The 20,185-nt window shown below is 32.6% G+C and overlaps 3 protein-coding genes across 4 annotated transcripts in view; 2 read left to right on the top strand and 1 right to left on the bottom strand.

The window, feature by feature from the left end:
* Window positions 1-791: 791 nt before the first annotated feature.
* dgt3 (dim gamma-tubulin 3) lies at window positions 792-6,825 on the bottom strand. Of its 2 annotated transcripts, none has more exons than XM_075312527.1 (7): window positions 6,739-6,825; window positions 5,704-6,035; window positions 5,460-5,637; window positions 5,184-5,368; window positions 3,825-4,478; window positions 3,569-3,746; window positions 792-1,086 (listed from the first exon to the last, which is right to left on the bottom strand). In XM_075312527.1, the coding sequence occupies exons 1-7, from the start codon at window positions 6,754-6,756 to the stop codon at window positions 928-930; spliced, it is 1,704 nt and encodes a 567-aa protein (XP_075168642.1). In that variant the 5' UTR covers window positions 6,757-6,825; the 3' UTR covers window positions 792-927. The 2 variants fall into 2 exon arrangements, with proteins under 2 accessions (XP_075168642.1, XP_075168643.1); XM_075312528.1 differs by having other exon boundaries at window positions 6,629-6,756.
* A 7,417-nt stretch (window positions 6,826-14,242) lies between these two features.
* Prosalpha3 (proteasome alpha3 subunit) lies at window positions 14,243-15,433 on the top strand. The gene is made up of 2 exons (XM_075310641.1): window positions 14,243-14,384; window positions 14,551-15,433. The coding sequence occupies exons 1-2, from the start codon at window positions 14,382-14,384 to the stop codon at window positions 15,337-15,339; spliced, it is 792 nt and encodes a 263-aa protein (XP_075166756.1). The 5' UTR covers window positions 14,243-14,381; the 3' UTR covers window positions 15,340-15,433.
* Window positions 15,434-17,169: 1,736 nt separating this feature from the next.
* The window catches only part of LOC142241606 (uncharacterized), a 44,499-nt gene continuing 41,483 nt past the window's right edge, over window positions 17,170-20,185 (top strand). The window contains exon 1 of the mRNA XM_075313391.1: window positions 17,170-18,679. Coding sequence (XP_075169506.1) covers window positions 18,581-18,679 — 99 coding nt within the window. The 5' untranslated portion in view covers window positions 17,170-18,580. The remainder of the gene's footprint in view (window positions 18,680-20,185) is intronic.

Here is a 20,185-nt window from a genome sequence, read left to right as displayed (position 1 = left end):
TTTTATTTCTATAGGAAATTTCGTCAAAATTTTATTTCTATAGGAAATTTCGTCAAAAAATTTTGAAAAAAAGATTTTTTGGTAGAATTTGGCTTAAATTTTGGTAGATTATTTTTGGCTCAATCGCGGTCACCAGCAGCTTACTCTGAGGACTTTGTGTTCCATGGCAAACTATATAGTAATGTGAGTAATTCAATACAAAAGGCAAATGTATTTAGAAACTTACCAATTCACAAACAACTAACTCCATATTGAATACCCCTACTATTTCATCTCAATAACCTTAGTAATCATTATAGCATCAATAGATCATCTTTATGGGAATAAACAGCATTCATATACATATAATCAGATATACATTTTGATAGACATTTGCGTTCAATATACATACATACCTTACAATATTGTTCTCACTAAAATATGGTTTGAGGATTCTTATGGTTTCATTTTCTTTGGTAGTAAACATATACGTAAGTTTAAAATAATATTGTGGTTATATCAAGATATTTCTAAACACCATATACAGTGAAACCTCTCAAACTTGGACACTCTGAAAAATATACACCTGACAAAAGTGGACAATTATATACGTTTGCTATATTAACATATAAAAATTAACCTCTCATAGCTGGACACCTCCCAAATGTAGACCATATATAGGCGACTATGGTGTCCACTTCTGAAATGATACACTGTATAGAGCTTTATTGTTACACTGCAAATTTATAAATGTATGGGTGGAAATGGTTGTATCCATGGATTCGTTGTTATTTGATCCATTCAATTAGTAGTTTTCCTTTTTGTTATTTTTTATAGCTTTAACTTTATTTTATATACTTGAAAAAAAACAACTTTTAAAATATCTAAATCGATTAGAATAAAAATATTAATGAAATTTTGTTTTACTTTGTTTATGCATTTTTAATTTCATTTACGTTTGATTCCTCCTAAAGTTTTGATGCCAGTCATTTGGGGTACTTTAGATGCAGCTTTTTTAGCTTCTTCAATTGCATGCAATACACGCCGGGGCTCAGTAAGAAACCAAATCCATAGTAATTGGCTATAACGCCAAAGTTTATCTTTTTCCTGTAATAAAGGTAGAACAAAAATGTTTTGAGATATAAGGACTTTCTATGAAAAAATTGTGGATAAATGGTATATTGCTGTTGAACAACAAAGAAAAGTTTGAAATCTGCAAAAGAGTTTATAATAAATAACGCACGAATATCGTTTAAAAATGGGTCTAAATTTTAATCCTCCATCGAGATTAAAATTTAGACCCATTTTTATACTAACCCCCATAGGATGGTAATGGAGTTATAATATGTTTGTAGTTGCATTTGTAACATATCGAAATATCGATTTCCGTCTATATAAAGTATACATATTCTTGATCTAGCAATGTCCGTCTGTCTGTCTATCTATCTGGTTTTTGCCTGTCTGTTATAATCACGCTAGAACCTTCAATAATGAAGCTATCGTGGTGCAAATTTAGCACAAACTCGTCGTTTGTCTGTAAGCAGGTTAGGTTCGAAGATTGGCTATATCGCAACATGTTTCGATATAACCCCATTAGAAAGATCTTCCGATTTGACTTCAATTTTCATTTGATTTGCTTGAAACTTAAAATCCAGAAGTATTTTAGGTCCGTAAAGAGCTGTGCTAAATTTGGTCTATATCGGTCCATGTCTTGATATATCACCCATATTTACCATCTCCCGATTGGACTTCTAAAAATTACGACTTCCATGTTCATCCGATTTGTTCGTAATTTGAAATCTATAAGTATTTTAGGCTCGTATGAAGCTGTGCTAAATTTTAGTATATATCGGTGCATGATTTGACTTATTTGACTTGATTTCTTGAAGCATAGAAAGAAGCTAGAGGTATTTTAGATCCAAAAGGGGTTGTGAGGATTATACCCAGCTAAAAAAGCACCACTTGGATCTGCAAGTGGTGCAAAATTGGCTCAGATGCAATGAATTTTACATGGGCTTGTCATAGGGCAAAAGCCACCTTTTTAATCATCCACTGCATTGATTTCATATTAGTCCTTGCGATGTGATGCTATTTCAGTATTTCGGATTTCATTAAATAAATAAATAAGGAAAAAATTACAAATACATATAATTTTTTTTCTTTATTTTTTCAAAAATAATATTGGCAAGTATTTTATCGCAAATTCCACATCTGCCTAGAAATAAATAGGTATATTTTTCAAATATTTTTTGAAAACTCCCACTATTTTATTTGTTCTTATTTTGGTTTACTTACAGAAAAATTCAAAAAATTTATTTTTATTGCGAAAAAAAATTAGTAAAACAAAGGATTTTTAAAATCCTCAAAAGAACTTCTTGTAAAGGGAAAATGAAGACCATATCAAAAAGACCATTTTTGGATGTACATTTAAAGCAATGACTTAGAAAGATCTTGCAAAAAATTTCCGTTTGAACATGAACTAATTTATTTTTGGATATATAAATTATACTAAATATCGCAAATATTATTATTTTCATTTTAATTAAAATTACCCATTTCGATCAATACCCATCCACTGTACAAATTTACGGAATTTAGATCTGAAATCGTACCAAAAGTGATATTCCGATTATATCTTCTTAAACGCTTAGACAGAAATCTAGAAATTAAACAAAAAAATTTCCTACAAATCTAAAATTTAATGCTACAAATTGTATTTCTGAGAGAGGGGTTTGGTTCAATCAAATTCACTTGAAATCTTTATATTAAGGGCCGGTTTCTCAATGTCTTGTTATTATTTATCGTGTCGATAAAACAGCTGATCTCATACAAAAATTTTACTAACCGTAGGTCTATCCTCCGGCTAAAATTAATCGGAGGATGAGAAACTGGCCATTAATGTATGGTCTCAAATGCCCCTAACTACCTAAAATTTTCTACAGACCCGATATTAACCGAATTTGTACTATTTTTATACACCGATATACGTCTTGATGTAATATACGACAACATGTTACGATCAGATGTTTTCAAAGAAACCAACCAAGAGATGTGCTTAAATTTTTGCGTTTTTCCGTTCAAGTTGTCGCTATGGATAAATAAAATAGATAAAAATTTTCTATGCAATTCTCTAGGATGAGCTATATCGAACAATTTTATATACAGCTAATCTCCCTATTTGATTTTGTGAGCCTGTAAAACATTTTTTTAATTTTATTTCTCCATATTCCGTACATGGCTCCATGTAAAAAGGTGTACCAAAGATTTTGTCTATGTTTTTTATTGATGCTCCTTTATGTATGTAATCCTTCTATATATCCCCTTAAAGAAATCTCAATTCGTGTGTTTAATGAAACGCAGCAGTATATATTATAAAGTCCACACTCTATATCATATATGTTACTTGCTTATGGGCAAGTTATTTCAAAACTTCGCTTGGATTAAAATGAATTTTCGTATATTTATATACCCGCAGGGCCATTTCGTTGTAAACGGAAAATATTATAGTGACTGAAAATTTGCTTTAAGGCGCTTATAATTAAGATATAATTAAATAAGAAGAGTTGTATTTCCAAAAAACCAAACTTACCAAACGCTCTGTAACATTCTCATGGAACTCTGTACGTAATTGTCTCAGCAGTTTATCAACACGATGTTGTTGTGTTTTCACATTGAAAATTGGTTTTAAATAATGGACATTTTCAAACATGGGAGCCATCACGGGACTATCATAAACAAACGGATGTAAAATGGACTCAATTCGATTACTAAAAAAATACAAAAGAAAAAACAAACAAACATTAACAAAAAACCCCATCTCTAACATACGAAATTCAACAACATACATCTCCTTTAATTTTTCCATAGCTGAGGCATAAGGTTTTCGATTTAATAATCCTTGCAGGGAATAGTTCATTAACCGCTTAAATTTCTCATATTCATACAAGCAAGTTTTCACTTCACAGCGTAAATTTTGATGTAAATGTTGTCCCAACATTTGAGCCAATTGTTGTATAAACTCTTCTGACATACCCATTGATTGAGCATTCTTCATGTGCTGTATACGCAATTGACATCGTTGTGAATCTGCTGTCAATTGTTCGGTATTATCAAAACGATTACGTTTCTTTTCCATATCCAATTGAATGGTCATCCATATGAGTTCAGCATTGGATAAAGCCTCTGATATTACTTTAGTTAGACTACGATCATTTTCATGACGCTTTAGAGCCCTTTCCAATTTTTGTTTTGTATTTTCATACAATATTAGTTCAACAGTTTGTTGAGATTTTTGTTGGATCTGATGGATTATTTGTTGCATCAAAGTTTGATTGGCAATATCATGACGACTTCTTGCTTGAATCAATTCTTGCGTTTCTCTTTGCATATCGGATAGACTGATAACATGAATCTGGGTACCATTTAAGGCATCCATGGCACATTGTAAAGCATTTTTCTTAGCTTTTTCCGTTATGTAGGCTAGGGTGTATTTTTCGATACTATTGAAAAAGGAAATTATTAACAAAAAACGTATAAGTATAAAAATCAATATTTATTTTTTTTTTTACATGCAAAGAAAATGTATAATTTTAATTTAATTCAAAACCTAATTTATAGTCGTATATGCTGGTATAATAAATATTACTACATTGTGATAAATAGCCATTTTCGCTTTACTTCGAGGTGGCTTCCTCTGTGGTAGAGCTCGACCGAAGGGGGTTTTTTGGTCGAAGCCGATGTTCAGCAACCCTATCGAATATTTTCCTAAAATTTGGAATTAATCGGGCAAAGCCCAATATTTTCCTAAAATTTGGAATTAATCGGACAAAGCCCAATATTTTCCTAAAATTTGGAATTAAAGAACATTGGATTTTTGGCTGAATGCCCAAGATTGTTAGATGAAATCAACTAATCTATTCTTGATACTTGGAAAATTCAAAGGAAAGTATGGAATCTTAATCTCAAAAGTCAACAAAAAGTATTCTTGATACTCGGAAAATTCAAAGGAAAGTCGGCAAAAAGTTGAGAAGGTCTACCTATCCAAATTTGTAAAATGGCGATATCAATTTATCCAAATTAAAAAAAAGTGGAAAATTCAACTTTCTAAAAATCTAGTTGTTGAAAGTCGACCCAATTAAATTAAAAAAAAATAATAATTCCTTTAAGTCTACCTTGTGCATCTCATTACTATCCCTAGTACTTACGCTTTTTTTAATTTCTCAAGCTTTTCCACAGTTTCTTGACTTTCACCCAAACTTGTTTCCATGTCTATATATTCTTCAATTTTAAAATTTTCCTTTATGTATAGGGAAAAGTATTGGGTAAATGAATCACACTTTGCAAAATATTGATCTAAAGGCATTTGGTGCATAAATAACGGGGGTGATTGCTAAAAGAAAAGAAAAGAAAAAAAATTAGTATTGCGTTTCAGGGATTGGATACTATGATTATATAGGGGGTCTAACAAATATGTTCATTACCATTTTAGAAAATGTTTTCATAACTTCACCACATTTCTTATGATTTTCACTTTCGCTATCCTCCAGTTTTTTCGCCTTCATATGACATTGAGCCATCAATTCTTTTTCCTTATTTTTAAGAATATTGTAGCGATCTTCTAGTTTACTAAACTCACAGTTTAAAAGATGCTTAGTATCTCTAAAAAAACAACAACAACGTTAAATTGTTAATCACAGCACATGGAGTATAAAACATTGGAAATACCTCATATCTTCCACCAACTCATTGTATTCATTATAGGACTTTTCCATTATTTCATATTCCTGCTGGAGAGAATCGATTTTGTCCACAGTGTTTGGAGACAATAAACCGCTATATTCACGTTCCAATTCATCTAGACGATGTTTTCGTTCCTTCGCATCTAAATACTGATTCCGTTTGATATATTCCTCATGGTCCAAAACCTCAGTTTCCATTAATATATTTGCATCGGTTATGTTGTTCGCAAAGAAATCAAAGAATTTATGGAAACGTTCATCGTAGAATATCCATTGATTAGAAGAATCAAAGCCCAGCTTTTTTAAAATTTCCATATTCTAAATAAAACAGTATTATATTAGAACTCCCATAATTAGATATGTAGCTTAGCTGCAGTTTAGTGGCGCCTTGCTTAAGTTATTGTTTTCTCCAAGACCCTGAGATATGGTCTTCAAAGGACCAACAAAAGTTGTTATACAACTCATTCATTTAATATAAATTTGCTCCCAGCTTTCGCAATGAGAGTTCGTGTTGGCCCACAGTAGATTCTACAAAGTTTTGATTCTTGATATAAGAGAAAGTTTTACACCTTTGATTCGTTATACTATCATTAAGACTCTGGCAATAAACCAAAGCCATATGTTGTGGACAACGTTAACCCACTTCAAATGTTATCCATATGAGAAAATATCATTCCAGGGGTCGTAAGCTTGTGGCCAGGATGAAGACTCCTTGAGATAAGTTTTTTAATTATGGTAAATGGTTACATTTTGTACTTTGTTTTGAAATCAATTAGTTAAAAACTCTTGGAGAACGTTTTCCAAGGACATTAATATTTATTATTTCATTAAGATGTTAAACAAATGGGATACAAAAAGCCTCTCGAAGGCCATATCACAAGGGCGGACTAAATTCCGCGTAAAATCATTACCTTATTACAATTTACACTATAAGCAAAGCTGCAAAATATATTTCAAAGGCAAGCAATTCAACTATCGGTCATCTAAACTGCAGCAATTTTACCCTTCCAACTTTAATTACATTTATTAGATCCCCCATAGTCCTTGTTGAAGTAAATGGCGGCTATATTCAAAATAAAAAAATAAACAAACCTTAACATTAGTTGTCAAAAAGATTTCTCATACTTATTCTAATGGGGTGCTCACACCCACATTTTAAAATCACTGATGTCGATAACACTGGTAAGTGTGTAAACATAAAGCAAACCCAATAAACACAAACGTTTGAAAAATACTAAAATTCAATAATTTTTCAAACAGTTTTTCAAAGGATTAGGGTAATAATCAAGTTGAGAAATTGTTGAGAAAATCGCGTTCTCAACAAAAAACAGACATTAACCTCAACAGTAAAATTCAACACAATAGCAATAATTTCTCAATTGTAATCCTCAAATTGAAATGCATCGCTACTCAATAATTTCTCAAACAGTTTTCAATGTGATAAAAATAAAAAATTAGCATTGTTGCGAATACTTTCAAACCACAATTTGTATGAAAGTCAATCCTAGTTCTAACTGAAAGTCAATACTAAATTTCTAGAGATTTTGTAAATTTTATTATTTTTTTCGTTAACAAACATAATAATCTTAAAAATAACATTAATAATATATAAAAATAATAATATAATACCAATCAAAATGTAATTATCTTATTAAACGTATTAATAAATAAAACTATGAATACAACTTTAAATACCGTAAACATTTTTACATGTATAATTCCATTTCCTCCATAATGATGGTGTCAAATAACTATTAATTAATATGCTGGCAATTTGAAATAATGACTATCGAGGCTGGCTTGTGTGTTAGAATAGATTCCAGCAAGAGGAAATCACAAAATTCAAACTGATGACGGGATGTAAATTGATGTAATGCACATTTCCATCCAGAAGTTCTTGATATAGGAATTGCTGCACTTTGTTTTAATTGGTTGCACTTTGTAAGTTTTCTGAAAACTTTTCTTTGTTGTTCCCTTCATCGGTTTTTCATCGGCCGACATCTTCCAAGAATATACCATCCAATGATTTTAGTTTTCTGCAAAACAATCGAGTTTTGTGATTTCCATTATGTTTTCATTTCACTTTTTATTTTGACTTACCAATTTGTATTTCTTCCAACTGACCACATACTTCGTGATTTCCTCAAGAACGTTGGTGTTACAAAATTGTTGTTATTAAAATACTGGCAATTTTCAGGAACTTGATGACCAGATAATTGGAATAAATTTCCAGCAATTTCAATTCACAAAATAACAAATTAAACCGATGATGCGATGTAAATTAAACTATCGATGTGATGCGAATTATCATCCAGTAGTTTTTGATATGGAAAAGCATAAATAACAAGTTTTTTGGGTTGCACTTTGATTTATGGAAACTTTCTCTTCTCGATAAGCCATTTTTCATCGGCCAGCCTCTTAATGTGTCCAAGAATCAGCATCCAAATATTTTAGTTGTCTGCAAAGAGATTTGATTTTAGTGACTTCCTTAAAGTTTTCATTTCGTGTTTTAGTTTTACTTACCAATTATTATAAGCAATTTCAATTGATTATTAAAAAATTTCCACATTTTTGTATTTCTTCCACGAACTTTGTTGTCCAAAGTAATATTGAAAACCATGTGGTTTTTTCGTTGCATTTCAGGGTAGTGTTTTGTCAAAGTTTTCTCCAATTATCTTCAACACATTTTCAAAGTTTTCGTCAACATTTTGCCAAATTGGTTGTAATTCGCAAACAATTCGAAGATGTATTGAAGATGAGCTGTTTCAAGTCAAGTTGAATTTATGTTGAAAATGATATTTACCCTCAAACTGAAAAGGTGTTGTATTTGAAAAACGCTCATCCTGTGTTTATTGGGATGTGGTTTTTTCGTTGCATTTCAGGGTAGTGTTTTGTCAAAGTTTTCTCCAATTATCTTCAACACATTTTCAAAGTTTTCGTCAACATTTTGCCAAATTGGTTGTAATTCGCAAACAATTCGAAGATGTATTGAAGATGAGCTGTTTCAAGTCAAGTTGAATTTATGTTGAAAATGATATTTACCCTCAAACTGAAAAGGTGTTGCATTTGAAAAACGCTCATCCTGTGTTTATTGGGATGTGGTTTTTTCGTTGCATTTCAGGGTAGTGTTTTGTCAAAGTTTTCTCCAATTATCTTCAACACATTTTCAAAGTTTTCGTCAACATTTTGCCAAATTGGTTGTAATTCGCAAACAATTCGAAGATGTATTGAAGATGAGCTGTTTCAAGTCAAGTTGAATTTATGTTGAAAATGATATTTACCCTCAAACTGAAAAGGTGTTGCATTTGAAAAACGCTCATCCTGTGTTTATTGGGATGTGGTTTTTTCGTTGCATTTCAGGGTAGTGTTTTGTCAAAGTTTTCTCCAATTATCTTCAACACATTTTCAAAGTTTTCGTCAACATTTTGCCAAATTGGTTGTAATTCGCAAACAATTCGAAGATGTATTGAAGATGAGCTGTTTCAAGTCAAGTTGAATTTATGTTGAAAATGATATTTACCCTCAAACTGAAAAGGTGTTGCATTTGAAAAACGCTCATCCTGTGTTTAGGTGGGTACTATGTTTGTTGGCACGAAAAAAACTTCACTTAACCATTCTTTCGCGTTGAAAAATGAGAGTGTTGACAATACATTTCGAACGAAGAAAACCGCTATTTTGGAGCTATTCCGCGTTTATTTCTCCGCAATTTAATTGACAACATCGCCAAATGTCATACTATTTTTACTTATACATACGCAGCAGCTGATTGTTTACATACACGCATTCATGATAATTGTTTTGAAAAGTGTTTTTCACCAGTTTTTGGATTGTTTTGCTAAAAAATCTCATACAGCACTGGACACTAATAATTGTTAAGAATAAAGCTCCAGCCGCTCTACTCCTGGTGTCTTACCACATTCTGCAACAGCTTTTACAACATGTGGTACATTGTCTTCTTCAGCTTTTCCAAATGGATACCGTCAATTTGTAACGCACATCAAAAAAACATATTATTCCGGTGTTATGCAATCTTTTACATCATCCGCAGCAATGGGTTCATAATTCGTTCAGCAACAAACTTAATTCGTTGGTGTCCACAATATCTACATAATCGCATTGCATTAACAGTGGACAAGAGTGTACTTATGCACATGCTGTTGCCGCCTCACTAGCAATTTCAACTCCAGTGGTCACCACCACAGTTCCCACAAAGGATAATAACGCCATTTCATTTGCCAATATTGTTACATCGGGGGGAACAACCAACTTAAGCCCATAACTCAAGTTCAAGGGTAGTTCCTAAGCCAAAGTCACTGTTCCCGACTTATATTTCGTCACAAAGGGATGTTAGTGTTCTATACCAGACTCTTCGTTGACTGAAATTAATACATTGAGAAGCAATTGGCTGGTTTACTGAAGGATGTTATACTCTCCCAATGTATAAGTTCCAATAACTATTTCAGTCACGTTATGAAATTCAACCAGTGTTTTGAATTGATAAAATGCAAGAATGCCGCTAACTGAAATTTAAAAGCCACAACGAAATTAAATCGTTTCATTCCAGCCTATCGCAATCATTTTGGACAAATGATGAATACAAGAAAATTATTTTGCTATTTAAATAAAAATTATTTAATTATTTACTATAAACATTTATTTTGGATATAACTTTGTTCAGAAAAATTTACTAATTTTATATTAAAATTTACTAATTTTATATTAAAAAGTATAAAACGTATAAGACCACCCAATTACCTATACCCCGGTATATAAAAATAAGACAAGTTCGATTATAATTTTATTATGAGTTTTTATTAATTTGTACATTTATACACTAATTAAAGACCCTAGAACACAATGTTTTCTTTTCTGGATTATCAGCTTTCATTAATATTGTTATATTTAAAAATTTTTAATTATCATTTCTCATATTTAGCTTTCATGTTGTTTCCATTAAAAATTAAAATTGCATTAAGATTTCTTTTGTTCAGTTCTCATTCATTTACGCCTCTTACACACAAAAAACGAGCTCGCTTAACAAATAGAAAAGGGAGCAATTACGAGGAGCGGTAAAATAATAAAAAAAATATAAGATTCATTTCTTTGTAAAAAAATGGGTGTTGAATGTAGAAGCACTGGGTTTACAGCGATAAGACGAAATCGTTTTTAAGCATATTTTAAAAAAGAAATCTTCATCGATTACATCTGCAGTATTATGACAATTAGCTTCTTCTACTTCTTCGTGTTCTGTGCAAACATTATGTTGCATAACATTAGTCAATTCTAAGTTAGCAGGGGATGATGATAAATGGTGGCCTGGTTGTATCTCTACAATATGACGCTGATGGAATGCTATTGTTGCTGATGGCTGAAGCGATGATGGTACTGTTGTAATAGGCGGAGTTTCCAACGGGCACCGGTCGCCGATTGGAAACTCCTAGAAGACATTCCTTAGGGGTAAAATTTCACCCAGCCACTTCTTCGCCAGCAAAATCCAATTTAACAACATCACCTGGTAAACATTCCTCCACATCAACTTCATTCTCTGCCGTATTTATACGGTTCAATGTCATTGTAATATCTGGACCAGACTTAAGTCCCACGGTAGCTCCTGCTAAAGCCATTGTAGTGGTGGGACCAACAACATTCGATCCAGCTGCTGGTGATACTATTGTGGATGATTGTGAAACCACCATTGCATTAGTATTGCATTTGTATTACTAACGGCAGCAACAGTCGATATTGCATTTGAAGAATTAGTAATAGTGGCTAATGTTGGAGTAGTATTTGCTGCCACCCCAATGAGACCACTCACTACTTGGGCGGCCGTTGTATTTGGTTGTTGCAATACAATATTTGCGGTCACAGCCACTGTGGTCGTGGCAGGTGTTGAGGGTGCTATGTTGGAGTTGTTCACTGTAGCTGATGTAGTGGCTGCAATTGTGGGTGTCAGGGATGTGAGGGCAGATGCTACTGTGGCAGAAACGGCTACAGAACCAGATGCTGTTATATATGTTATATACATATAGCACTCCGTTATTTTTATTTCGTCAATCTAATTGCATTTTTAAATAACAACGCGAACCACTTTTGTATTCTAATTTAACACAAATCATTTGAATAAATCAATTATTTCTTAATTCACATTACAAATGGCGCCATGTTTTGAAACTAACTAATCTCAACATATGGAAGTATTTAAAGCCGACCTAATTAGGGACTATGCACTTTATGTCAGTTTTTCAACTCGAAAAAAACAAAGTACCACAAATGAAAAAATATTTCGGTAGTTTTCGCATTTTTGGTTTTGTATGGGATTTCGCTTCGGAAACCGAACATAGTACCTACCTTTTATTGGGATGTGGGTTTTTCGTTGCATTTCAGGGTAGTGTTTTGTCAAAGTTTTCTCCAATTATCTTCAACACATTTTCAAAGTTTTCGTCAACATTTTGCCAAATTGGTTGTAATTCGCAAACAATTCGAAGATGTATTGAAGATGAGCTGTTTCAAGTCAAGTTGAATTTATGTTGAAAATGATATTTACCCTCAAATTGAAAAGGTGTTGCATTTGAAAAACGCTCATCCTGTGTTTATTGGGATGTGGTTTTTTCGTTGCATTTCAGGGTAGTGTTTTGTCAAAGTTTTCTCCAATTATCTTCAACACATTTTCAAAGTTTTCGTCAACATTTTGCCAAATTGGTTGTAATTCGCAAACAATTCGAAGATGTATTGAAGATGAGCTGTTTCAAGTCAAGTTGAATTTATGTTGAAAATGATATTTACCCTCAAACTGAAAAGGTGTTGCATTTGAAAAACGCTCATCCTGTGTTTATTGGGAAGACGAAAAGCACAGAACGGAGTACTGAAGCGATTAGCGGCGTGTCGCCAACTTAAAACCTATTCTAATTCCATTGCGAAAAAAGGGATAGTGTTATCATAGTTTATCACTTTAAGGACGGTACTGTGTGCGGTTTTCGAGTTGAAAATCACTTTATATTAGCAATTACTTTTTCTAAAATTATAAATGAAATTATAAATGAAAACGAATATATTCATCTTATATCTTAATCAAATCTAAATGAAAAAGATAATGCGTATCAATTGAGTAAATTTATCTTGAGTAAAATTATCTTTTCATCGCACTGCCCAGCCAGCATTTCAAAGTTCCTCATCGCTACCACCAACTCATAAGTGACACTGCAACTATCGCCAACTGTGGTAGTATTTTGCCATCACTATTCCCATAAAAATATTTTGCCATCACTATTATTACAAGAGCCATTTTATATTTTGTGAAACACCAAGCACAACTAGCTTCTTATAATTTATTTAAATAAAAACGATAGTGAAGTGCTGAAAACATAGTTATTTCGCTTAAAATTGTGAAAGGTATATTGGTGAACAATTTTTTACTTTCCAAATGGAATAAAGTGATAGTTTTTTTTAAATATTTTTCCTCCATTGGGAATAAAAGCGCTGGCTGATAGACGCTACAACTCAACATCAATATTTTATTAATGCACAAAAATATGTTAACTGTGTTGTGATAGTCGTATAAATGTTATATTTATGAGAATTTATAAATGTTTAATAACATTAATAAGCATCTAAATAATCGTGTATTACTTGACCACAATGATTCTTTTACAATTATCTTAAAATTCACTTTTTCTGATTGTTCTTATTGGCGTCCTTCTAAATGTATCCAGAAGGGCACCTAATAGCGCCCCCAAATTTAAAAAATGTTGGCAGGGGTAACACATTTACCGATTATTTAGTCATCGCCGACAAATCGTATCGATCTGACACGCTGTAAGATTCTTTACAAACACAGACATTCCGTCCGGAAAAACTTATAAATTGTAAGACGCATTATGCGCTGTGCAGGCTATAAGTTTATCCGGACGACAGTGGTCGTGTCGAACAATATTTGGGATATGTTCGACATTATAAGTTAAGTCCGAAGACATAATCGAGACTGCTGCATGTTTGTGGGATCGATAACACATTTACCGATTATTTAGTTATCAACGAATTGTCGTATCGATAGGTCACACTGTAAGATTCTTTACTAACACAGACATTCCGTCCAGAAAAACTTATAGTCTGTAAGACGCATTACAATGTGGTCAAAAGCTACGAATTGTGGGCGATAACAAAATATCGACTGATGCGCCATCGATCACATTAACAAGCTGCAGTATCGATTATGCCTTCGAACATAACTAATAATAAGTCCAATGTCTGTGATAATTGGCGTAATAATTGGGTAATTGGCTGCAATATAGGTTATTCTAAACCTAAATTGATCTGCTTTTGAATAGAAATCTTAAATTCCTATACAAAAGTTGGATTATTGTGCATATACAATTTTAATATGAACATTATTTGACATTCAAAAACTATTTGAGTTTTCGAGTGAAAAGGCCCTCTAAGGGATTCTCCGAACATGTCGATAATGAGGGTTCTAACAAGACGATGGTAAAACATGGTTGTATTACAGAGTACTACGAAAAAGGCAACTATAGAGCAACTCTGGCAAACAATCGGCTCGCAATGACAAGTAATTTTCATTTCATCTAAAGTTTATGTGGTTTGTAGTTTTAGGTGAAATTTGATTTGTTTATATAAAAATAAGCCCGAAAAGAAATTATTTAATTCAATATGGTGAGTAAAAATATAAGTTCTTCGACACATTATAATGGTAGACAAATATTGTGCTTCTCCATATGAGCCCAATGATTTGCAAATTTTACCCGTTGGTTTTATTTTTGGGCAACGAATAACAAAATTGTTTTACTTGTTGACAAACTTATTACTTTTATTTTTCCAGGCACGCCGTTATGATTCCCGTACTACAATCTTCTCCCCTGAGGGTAGACTTTACCAAGTGGAATATGCCATGGAAGCCATTTCTCATGCCGGTACATGTTTGGGAATTCTGGCCGAAGATGGTATTCTTTTAGCCGCTGAATGTCGCAACACCAATAAGCTACTTGATGGAAGTATTTTTGCCGAGAAAATTTACAAATTGAACAACGACATGGTTTGTTCGGTGGCCGGTATCACTGCCGATGCCAATGTCCTAACCAATGAGTTGCGTATCATTGCCCAGCGTTACCAATTTAATTATGGCGAATCTATGCCTTGTGAACAATTGGTTTCATATCTGTGTGACATTAAACAAGCCTATACACAATATGGTGGAAAGAGGCCATTTGGTGTGTCTATTCTCTATATGGGATGGGACAAACACTATGGCTATCAATTGTATCAATCCGATCCAAGTGGAAATTATGGTGGTTGGAAGGCAACTTGTATTGGCAATAACTTTGGCGCTGCCATTTCACAATTAAAACAAGAGCTTAGTGAAAATGATAAAATTACCCTGGCTCAGGCCAAAGATTTAGCTGTCAAAGTTTTGAGCAAAACATTGGATACAACCAAATTGACTGCGGAGAAGATTGAAATGGCCACATTGCAAAGAGTAAATGACAAAACAGAAATTAAGATCCTTACCAAACCCGATGTTGAACAATTGATTGAGAAATACACTAAGTTGGAAGCAGAAGCTGAAGCTGCGAAAAAGGAAAAACAAGCTGCTGCTGCTCAAAAGTCATAAATAATTGCTCGGATTAAATTATGGGGTTTTTAATTTTCTAAATGAGAACTTAGTTTAAGATCTTTGAGGAAATAAAATTTCTAAAAGAATGGTATTTTAGAGTTTCGTATTTGTGAGAATCAAGTACTTGGTGCAGTATTGAAATCATTTATCAACGTAATTGACTGCATCCATATTTGTCTATATTTAGGATAAATGACAATTATTTTAATTGAAATTAGATTGAACTAAAAAATGAAGTAAAACTTGCATTTTAATTGTTTAAAAAGTAGACCAAAAAATTCAAAGTAACCGAATATAAAAAGATTATAAAAATTGGCCAAAAAACAAAACAAATCTAAAATTTTACCTTCAAAATTAAATGAATTTGAGCCCATCTGGTTGATATTTCCAACAGTTTGTAAAAAACTAACAGCCAAGGTAGATAAGCATACTCAACCCAGAGAAGTCAGGGTCGAAACGGCCAGCCCCGAAAAATGCTTGAGATCATGTAGCACACCAACAGTCGGAACAGGATTTATAAGGATGTTGTATCAGAAACGTTGAATGAGCTACAAGATTATTTCTTCGAGTCTCATCCCATATATTGATAATAATGGTATTTAATATCAGCTCCTACTTACCTGGCATGCATAACGTGTGTTCAATTTGTTCACAAAGTTACAGTAATGACAGGATAATTAACGATTAAATAAAAATCTGTTTCCAAGAATCACGAACGCAACTCAAATTTAAAAGAGATTTAGTTCAAGTATCCATTTTCTTGCCTCGGGATCAATACAAAAAAATAGTGTAAAAATAAAATCTTTGGAGCTGGGAATGCTTTTTTCAGTGTACGTTTCCAAAATAAGAAATTTTGTAGTCGCATTGAACTTCGTGTATTAATATCGGAATATTTCTGTTCCATCATAGATCCTTTAATCGCAGAATTAAGAGTATTAAACATTTACCCGCTAAAATCGTCATTTTTTCACAAAAATGAAAACTAAATCAGAAAAAAGCCATAAAATTATACATATTTGTTGCAGATTTCATTATAACTTTATGGGGAATATCCCAAAGCAAGTTTTTACAAAGTTTGTATTCCTTAAAATGGATTGTTAAAGAAAAGTCATCGTGAAAAAATTACGATTTTAGCGGCTAAACTCGAACTTAATACCCACCTTAAATTTTGAATCCTGTGCTTTGAGCGCCAACTTAATATTTTGATTAGCATAGGTAAAATCTTTTGAATGCTATAGAGGTTTTTAGACTATTCAGTCCATTGTGATACAACAGTGGTGAACATCTCTCTCTTGTCACTGAGTGCTGCCCGGTTCTATGACAAGGGCCTCCCTTTCTAGCCGCAACGAAATTATTTGTTTCGAAATGGAGAAACTGAGAATTAAAGCTGATTGCCCTGAACATATGCTTAAAACACGCAAACCCCAAAGCATCAAATAAGTTTTCTTCAAAGGCTGGTATTAGGTACGAGTTTAGCGAATAAAAATCGATAAAAAGCAAGTTCTAAGTTCGTGTTTCACATGTGGAAACCAGGAGATCGTAATATATGAATAACGATAAGAGTAGCCTTGACAATTTTTTATTTTCAATTGTGAAACACGAATCGATCATTAATCACGTACTTGGTACATTTATTTGTACTCTTTGACTTCATACTAGTAGCATCTGTGTAAACTCCCCTTTAAAATTATCAAACTTGGCGATAATTTTGTATAAAATATCGATTCTAGACAATATTAATTTTTAAGTAGTCGTTTTATAGAGTTAGTAATCGATTACCGAATACCATCAACGTCGATTTCCCATTCACTATTCACAATTCGATTTTATTACATTTGACGGCCATTAAAAGCGCGTAAAATATTCAATATAACCAATGAAATTCGTGAATAAAATTAAAATAAATAAATTTAAATGAAAATTTGAATGTATGTTGTGCAAAATACATACAAATATCGCAAGTAAACATGAAATTGACAGCGAAATAAGGCAATCCAACATTTTCAACGCGATTTCGATTCTATCGAATTGCTTCGCCTGGTATTCTTTTTATAATAGTGTGTGGCTGTGTGGCACAGGAGATGCTCGAGTGGCAAGAAGAATTAAAAGAAATTAATGTATATATCATTTTTTTTTTGTCAGAAAAGAAGAAAAACAAGTGAAAATAGCAAGAAGCCAGCACAATTTATGCAACTCGCACGCATACAACCATTGTGTGTAGTAATGGTGATGGTCATGATGAAGATGGTGTAAATGTGTTCTATAAAAAAATTTTATATATGGCAGCGGAAAAAGTGTGTAAAACATTGCATGTTTAAAAAAAATGTGTGTACATCCCCAAACGACGACGGCTATAGTAAATTTTTTATGTTAATTGGAAGTGAAAAAATAATATGAAGAAATAAGAATTTCTAAAGGATGCAAGATTGCATGTAAAAATAGGAGAATCGGTGATGAAAGTGTGGCGAAAACATAATTCCGAAGAAAAGTCAATAATAATAAGAAAAAAGTAGTATATTAAAATCTAACGAAACGTCGACGAAGAACAGCAACAACACCAACTAATGTGAGAGAAAAAGAAAGAAGCAATCATCGCGCACTCATGTACACACATACATGCATCTATATAGTGAGATACTCTGGTGCCTCAATATCTGAGTGTACCGAATACTCGCATGGAAAAGTAGCCAATAAAGAAGGGAATTTCTCAGCACTATTCAAAATTTCTAATTCTCTTTTGTTTTGATTTTTGTTAAAAGAAAAAATGTCGCAGATAATTTGTCTAAAGATCAAGATAAAAGATAACCAACAATAATAGCTACTAGATAAAAGTGTGATGGAACTAAAATAATCTTACGTACTTGCTACGAGATTTCGAGATTTCTCAATTGTTTTTTCTGTTTTCTCTCAAGACAACAACAAGTAGTGCTTGCTATAATAGTAGTGGATCGAGATGTATTTATGACGTACGAGTAAAATAACGAATAAAAGTTAAATATATTTTTGTGTGATGAATTTGAGCTGCTTGAAAATAATGAAATAAACATAATTAAATACAATATACACAATACGATCCATCCAATGGCAACTAAATAACATAAAACGAGCTAGCATCAATCTTTCCCCCTTTTCAAACAAACGAATACAAAACAAAAACCAACAACTAAATAAATAAGGCTATAGTGCAAAGAGAGCCAAATGCAGAATAAGAAAAAGAAATCAACAAAACAGCAACAAAATGGATACGACAACAACAATAGCAACACCAACAAATACATCAGCGGCTGTAGCAGCGGTAGCAACAACAAAAACTAAACAATTGGATTTTAAAATACTGGTAATTAAAAACTTATAGAAATAAATTGTGCTAATACAATAGAAAACCGTACACAAAGCTTAATAATTCCATCACCTTAATGAATGAAGAGAGCATCTATAAAAAAAGAACAACAACAACAAAGTCAAAGATTCATATTTCTATTAATTTCATTTGTCTCTTTTTGCCTGCTTTGCTCTTCCACATTTGCCTGTTTGTTTTTCCTATAATTGAGTTGTATTTAATTAAACATAATTAAGGAAGTAATCGTTATAATACATTGGAAATTATTCAACATCACCATGGTACGATGATGAAGATGGTGGATGGTACGTCGTCGTCTATCGTATTGCTTTCATTCCACCAGTTTTTGTTTTTGCTCTTCTCCTTCGGGTTGGGGGGTTATTTGAGGCGCGCGCTCTACTTGTATTTGTTTTTTTTTTTTGGTTTTGTGTATTTCACGAGTGTATTGCTATGTGCGGTGCTGGCTGGTGTGAGCGAGTTGGCTGGATGGCAATGTAGCTATCTAGCTGGTTGTATGATGAGCTATTGTTTTTGTTGTTGCTGCTTGTGAGTGTATATTGAGCGCATAGTAGTTTTGTGAGAATTGTGTGTGAAGAGGAGGAGTACAGTTAAGATAAATATTGTTGAAAAAGAACAAAAGAAACAACAACAACAACAAACCAGCAAGAAATGCTTTAATTAAATAGATCGTCGTCGTTTGTTGTCTGTCCGTCCGTCCCTCGTCATATCGTTTGTCGTGTTTGTTTACAACGTTTATCTAATTTACTCTCATTCAATTCGAGCGAGTAAGTGACTTAGTGAGTGTGAGGTGGTATTTGGGACATCGTCGGCAGCAGTTAGAACCAGTATTTTAGCATTTTTATGTGAACAACAGCAACAACAACACTAGTTTTATTGTTGTAAACGTTTAATAAGATGACGTCGGTTATTTTAAAGTTTATGACCGCGCTACTGCTGCCATGAACAAATAATATTTGCCAGTATGTCCCTGGAGTAAAATGTAAACAAATATGAAATTTTAGCTGGAGAGAAAAAAGAGATCGTCTATAAACAAGTTTGACATTTTAAATATGCAAAATAAAAACAGTACATTTAACCAGTTGTGAAATTGAGCACGAAAGTAAAATATTATTTTTTTTATGCTGGAACTTACATATAAAATACAACATGATGATATTTCAAACAAAACTAAAAAGGTTTTAGTAGCTTTTTATTGAAAGGCCGGTACTAGGTTTTTTTTGCTTTATTAAAATACTAGTTCGATTTGAAGCAAATATTTTAATTAATTAAATAATAAAAATATTTATTAAGTAACGGCGATAATAGTGTGATTTCAATTCGAAAACTGATCATGATAACGGACTAAAGCTGGTACTTTATTCGGTTTTTGTATTTAATGAAGTAAACTTTTAATTAGGCTAGATCATAGTTATAGATCGTCGCACACGATACTGGCTTTTATGATTGTTTTATAGGGCAATTATAGGTCATTAAAATATTGGA

The sequence above is a fragment of the Haematobia irritans genome, chromosome 5 (assembly GCF_050003625.1).
Source record: "Haematobia irritans isolate KBUSLIRL chromosome 5, ASM5000362v1, whole genome shotgun sequence".
Taxonomy (NCBI): domain Eukaryota; kingdom Metazoa; phylum Arthropoda; class Insecta; order Diptera; family Muscidae; genus Haematobia; species Haematobia irritans.
Note: the sequence above shows the minus strand (reverse complement) of the source record. Positions and strands in the feature narration are given on the sequence as shown.

Coding starts and splice junctions, on each gene's coding strand:
- dgt3 (XM_075312527.1), bottom strand. Junction 5,369..5,459: donor TGAAAACATTTTCTAAAATG/GTAATGAACATA, acceptor CTTTTCTTTTAG/CAATCACCCCCGTTATTTAT. Junction 3,747..3,824: donor ATGGAAAAATTAAAGGAGAT/GTATGTTGTTGA, acceptor GTATTTTTTTAG/TAATCGAATTGAGTCCATTT.